The sequence below is a fragment of the Acyrthosiphon pisum genome, chromosome A3, assembly GCF_005508785.2.
Source record: "Acyrthosiphon pisum isolate AL4f chromosome A3, pea_aphid_22Mar2018_4r6ur, whole genome shotgun sequence".
Lineage (NCBI taxonomy): Eukaryota > Metazoa > Arthropoda > Insecta > Hemiptera > Aphididae > Acyrthosiphon > Acyrthosiphon pisum.
Genome location: NC_042496.1, coordinates 2479054 through 2484379, shown reverse-complemented (window position 1 = coordinate 2484379; position 5326 = coordinate 2479054). Strand labels below are relative to the sequence as shown.

The 5326-nt window shown below is 26.7% G+C and overlaps 1 protein-coding gene across 1 annotated transcript; it reads left to right on the top strand.

Annotated features, from left to right (window-relative positions):
• Nucleotides 1–564: 564 nt before the first annotated feature.
• LOC115034437 lies at nt 565–2547 on the top strand. Its single transcript, XM_029491451.1, has 4 exons — nt 565–838; nt 943–1328; nt 1411–1670; nt 1749–2547. Exons 1-4 carry the CDS (start codon nt 594–596, stop codon nt 1923–1925), a joined length of 1068 nt encoding a protein of 355 aa, XP_029347311.1. The 5' UTR covers nt 565–593; the 3' UTR covers nt 1926–2547.
• Nucleotides 2548–5326: the final 2779 nt, after the last annotated feature.

The window sequence follows — 5326 nt, the reverse complement described above, 5'->3', positions numbered from 1 at the left end:
AAATTTAAATTTACTGTTGAGTATATAAAAGTCCATTTTATAGTTGTAGAAATAATGATTTATTACATTACAGATTCTGATTTGTTTTATCATTTGTATGGAGAGTTATTTGATATGTCTAAAATTTTGAATACAACTGTGCCAAAATATGTTGATGATGTACATTATATTTTGAATACATTTGATAAATTAAAAGTGTGTCATGGTTTGCCTAATAACAATGAATATGATACGATTAAAACTACATTTGGACCAAATAAATCTGTAGAATCATTTGGACGTATTCGACATGCAAATTGTGCTAAAATTATTTCTGAAGAAAAACCTGGGTACCTACCTATTATATAATATTATCTCTTTCAAATTTTAAGTTTTAAGTATACTTAATATATACCTAGTTATTTATTTTTATTATACAATTTTAGTTGTAACTATAATTTATAACTACTAGTGAAATATGCAATTGGTGTAAGAAGCTGTATAATAGCATAAAAACCAAACTTTTGAGAATAAAAAATAAAAAATGTGTTAATAGTTTTTATTCTCCGAGAAAACAAAAACACATTCAACATTTGCAATCAGTAAAAAAAAATATGAAAAAAAAAACTATTAGAGCTAAACAAGGAATTAAACGATTGAAGAATATTTTAAGTGAAGTACAGAATCAAATGAAAAATTGTTCAGATACAATTATTCAACAATCATTGGAATCTGCTGGTATAAATACCAACCAATGTAATTTAATAAAAGAAATTTTTGCAGCAGCTAAAGTGAAAAATCCAAAAGGACGCAGATATAGTGAAGACTGGATGATGTTATGTCTGTTATTCCAAATTAGGTAAAATTAAATAAATTTTTTTTATTCACCGTATTTTAGTTATTTGTTAAATATTCATGATCTATTTTCATTTTTCCCTATCATTAATAATTGTATTAATGTAGATCACCAAGTGGATACAAGTTTTTAAAGGATCAAAACATATTACCATTTCCCTGTGTCAATACAATTAGGAAACATTTATTAGCTATGAAAATTGGTTGTGGTTTTGATATAAATTTTTTCAAGCTATTTAAAAAAAAGTTTTCTGGGAAAACAGAGTACCAGAAAAAAGGAATTATAGTGTTGGATGAAATTTTCTTAAGAACAAGTATAGCTGTCAACAGTAGAACATTAACATATTCTGGTTTAGAAGATTTTGGAGATGACGAAGACATAAAAACCAAAAGTACAGATAAAGCTGATCATGGACTGGTCTTGATGTGGCAAAGTTTAGCTGAAAACTTTACACAACCGATAGCAGTTTTTGCATCAAAAGGACCAGTCAAAGGTGATATACATTTCTTAATCCAAATATTATATTAATATACTATATGCATTATATTCCATGAAAAATATTCTACCTATTATAGGAATTGATTTAGCAAAATTAGTCATAAAGGCTATATTGTTACTTGAGGATGCAGGTGGCCATGTGGTTGGACTGACAAGTGATGGAGCCAGTACAAACCGATCAATGTGGAAAGAATTAGGGATATGTCCGGACATTGAAGGATTTAAAAATTTTTTTGAAAATCCTTATGACAACGATCGTAAGGTTTTTGTCTTTTCTGATGTACCGCATTTGATGAAAACAATACGAAACCGTTTACATTCAAATAAACAGTTAAGGGTAAGTATTCTAACTGTATGAAAATATTATAAACTTCTTTCAAAATGAAATATTAAGTTATATTATTTTTTTGTACAGATTAATTCTTCAAAACAATATATTAAATGGAGTGATTACTATAGTTTGTACTTGAATGAATCTACCTCACTTTTGAAAGTGTGTCCAAAATTGACAAAGCATCATTTTGAACTTAATAACTTCACTAAAATGAAAGTTAAGTATGCCACCCAGGTAGGTATAGTATCATATTGGTAATAACTATAATAAATGTTATGATATCATTATTTTTTTCTAGTTATTTAGTTCTTCTGTTGCAGTAGGGATGAAGTTTTATAGGGAAAGGGGTACAAAAAATCTAAAAGATTCCCATGAAACTGAGATATTTACTAGGCAGTTAAATGATATGTTTGATTGTTTAAACCGCCGATTTCCGGCTGAAGGAATTCGGAAAAATAGCACTGATTTACAGGTTTTTTATATGTTGCACGAGTGGCTTGTAAATTTGTGTTAAAGTAAAATATTTAAAAAATTACATATTTAATGTTGTAGGCTAGTCTTAAATGTGTGTTTTACTTATAATTACAGGGTTGGTAATCTGTTTTAATTAACCGCATGTAAATGTTAATAATTAAAAAGAAATTGATTTGCCTAATAAGTAATAATATATTGTTAGATGTATATATCTCAATGTTTATTTGTTTAGATTTTAAATATACCATTAACATTTAATGTATATTGGATTTAATTCTATTAAGGTAATATATGTTATTGATGTAAATCTAAGTATAAGTAATTAATGTATGTTAACGCCGACGTCCGACAGGTATACCTATAATACATTTTGATTCACACAATATGTCTTTTATAATTAACAGATTTTGAATAGGTCATTAATATGGCTGAATGAATGGGAATCTAACCTGAGCAATGGATTTATTACAAAAAATGAATTTTTGACAAAAACAACTGCAGAAGGATTACGAATAAGTTTACAATCTATTATTGATTTAGTGAATTATTTGTTAAATGATTGCAATTTTTCCTATGTATTAACTGGTAAATTGAATCAGGACTGTCTTGAGGTAATATTTTTCCTGTATTATATAACTTTATTCAGAACAAATTTTAAATTAATTTTTAAATTATAGAAATTTTTTGGAATAATCAGGCAAGTGACAGGCCTCAATGATCACCCAGCCACCCCTACTTTCCTACAACTGTATAGAATATTATCTGTATACTCATTAGTAAAAGCTCCCAAAACCGGAAATTGTTCTGTATCCACTGGTGAACAAATATACTATTTTTTTTAATCTCAAATTTTAAAAATTATAATAATATGTACATAGTTATTAACCTAATATTTTTTTTTAGAAAATATTCCAGTTATTACAGTCTCAGATTTAAAGGGCATAATTCTAGATCCAGAAAATACTCCAGATAGAATTAAAAAAATAGAGTCACTAAAAAAGAAAATTGATACAATTGTAGAAGATGGTCATTATGATTGCGATGATATTTTTCTTGACCATGATTACACTGAATCAACCTCATTTGAATGTATTGTGTATTATTTAGCAGGGTACACATACATATTATATTTTCTGTTTGATTAATATTTTCTTTATTTAATTTTTAATTTTTTTTTTTTTTTTATAGGTATATAGCAAGACGCATAACAAAAAATTCGAAGTGTGACATTTGTATAAAAAATTTAAAAAGTTTTAATACTGAATTCAGGAGTGAAGCATGCTTAGTAAAAATGAAGTCCCGCGGATTTTTGATTAATCCTGATCAAAACTTGTACCAAATACTAAAATTATTAGAAAGTTGTTTTGCTCAGCATGCAAATTCTGAAAATGCATTTGAACAGACATTTGAAGAATTTTTCAAAATAAATAATTTACAGTTGAAATTCCCTTGTACTGAGCATAAGTCTCAAGTTATGTGTGATATATTCACATACTATATAACTATGAGAATGCGTCAGTACACATATATGGTTAACCAAGAAAATAAAAAGAGCAATAGAAATAAAAAAAAAATATCAAAATTAACTGACAATTGATAGCACCTCTGCATGATATTGTTTGCATTTTTGTTATTATTTTTCTTACTACAATTTTTTTAATTACCTATTTATATTGATTATTATTATATACTTTTAACATTATTTAAGATGTACAATGTAATGTCTAATAATTTTATATTGAATGTCTAGTAGGATACAAGGTCTAGGTAATACAAAAATAAGAATAATATATAGAATCTGTATTACTCATTTACTCATGTGTAATATCAATTTAAATCTTTTCATTTTAATTTCAAAACTGATAACTTTAAAATAAGTTTATGTTATTAAAAGTCATATTATTCATCTTATTGTTGATTATTTATTAAATTTTATTATTATATGGTGAGAAATGAATAAAATGTATAGGTATATGTTGGCTGTAATGCAAATCACAAACGATATTACAAAACATTTGCTGCAAATCTGGTATAAGTCTGTACCTAACTAATATACAATAATATTCAAGTACATTGTAGTAATATTTCTACTTTTTCAATTTTTGAAACTCATTTTGTAACCACTATTTAAGATTTTATCCCGTAAGCTGATTAGCCAGTCGTTAAATGCTTTCAACTTTTTGCCACCAGGAGCGCTACAGTTTAGTTCTACATGCATTTTCATGACTGAACGGGAAGGGCCATTCTTTTCCGACTAGTTGTGTAACCAGTTTATCTTTAATCATGCTTCACACACGTATTAAATATCGTCAAAAATACCGACCCAAAAAAGTTTTAAGGTTCAGGGGTACCGGTTCCAGGTTTTCAAATTGTCCACAATTGTGGAAATTAAATTTTATATTCTAGTTGCCACTTCAATTATAAGACTTTTCCACTAATCTACTACCCGATACCTATTTAGGGGGGGGGGGGGTGTATTATATCGAAAAAATGAATTTACGGGAATTACTCTCAAACAACTCAAACTTTGTAGAGTTGTCGGATTTTAATGACTATTTTTTTATCTGAAAGAGGAAGACTTCAAACAGCCCGCATAGATCTCTGGTTTTTCTTTTATTTCAAATAATTGTATTAAAAAATGGTTTTTATCCAAAGCTGGGCAAGTTAACCAATTTTTTTAACTAGTTAAAGTTAAGTTATCCTTAAATAAAAAATAACTAAGCCAAGTTAAAGTTAGTTTTATAAAGTTACTGAATTTGAGTAACTAAGTTAAGTTACAAATTTTCATGAAAATAATAACCAAGTTAAGTTAAAAGTTAAGTTACTTTTATGTTTTAAATACCTTTAATTTACTCATAAACGTTTTTTTTATCTCGTCGGAGGAAAATAACTAGTTTTAGTATAAACTATAAAGTAAAACAAATTAATAACAAATACACAGACTATATTATTTTATAAATACTTGTTATAGCTGTATCTTATATTTAAAATATAAATTATACACCTAATATACATAAATGATTATAAGAAATACTTATTGAATTTTAATAATAATGTTTTTTTCAAAATTATGATCTGCTATAGACCCTCTTCTTACACTGTTGGAACTTGGAATCCTCATAGTCACACACTTACACCAGTTGACACACATACTACATAAACTGATATTAATATATTATATAATG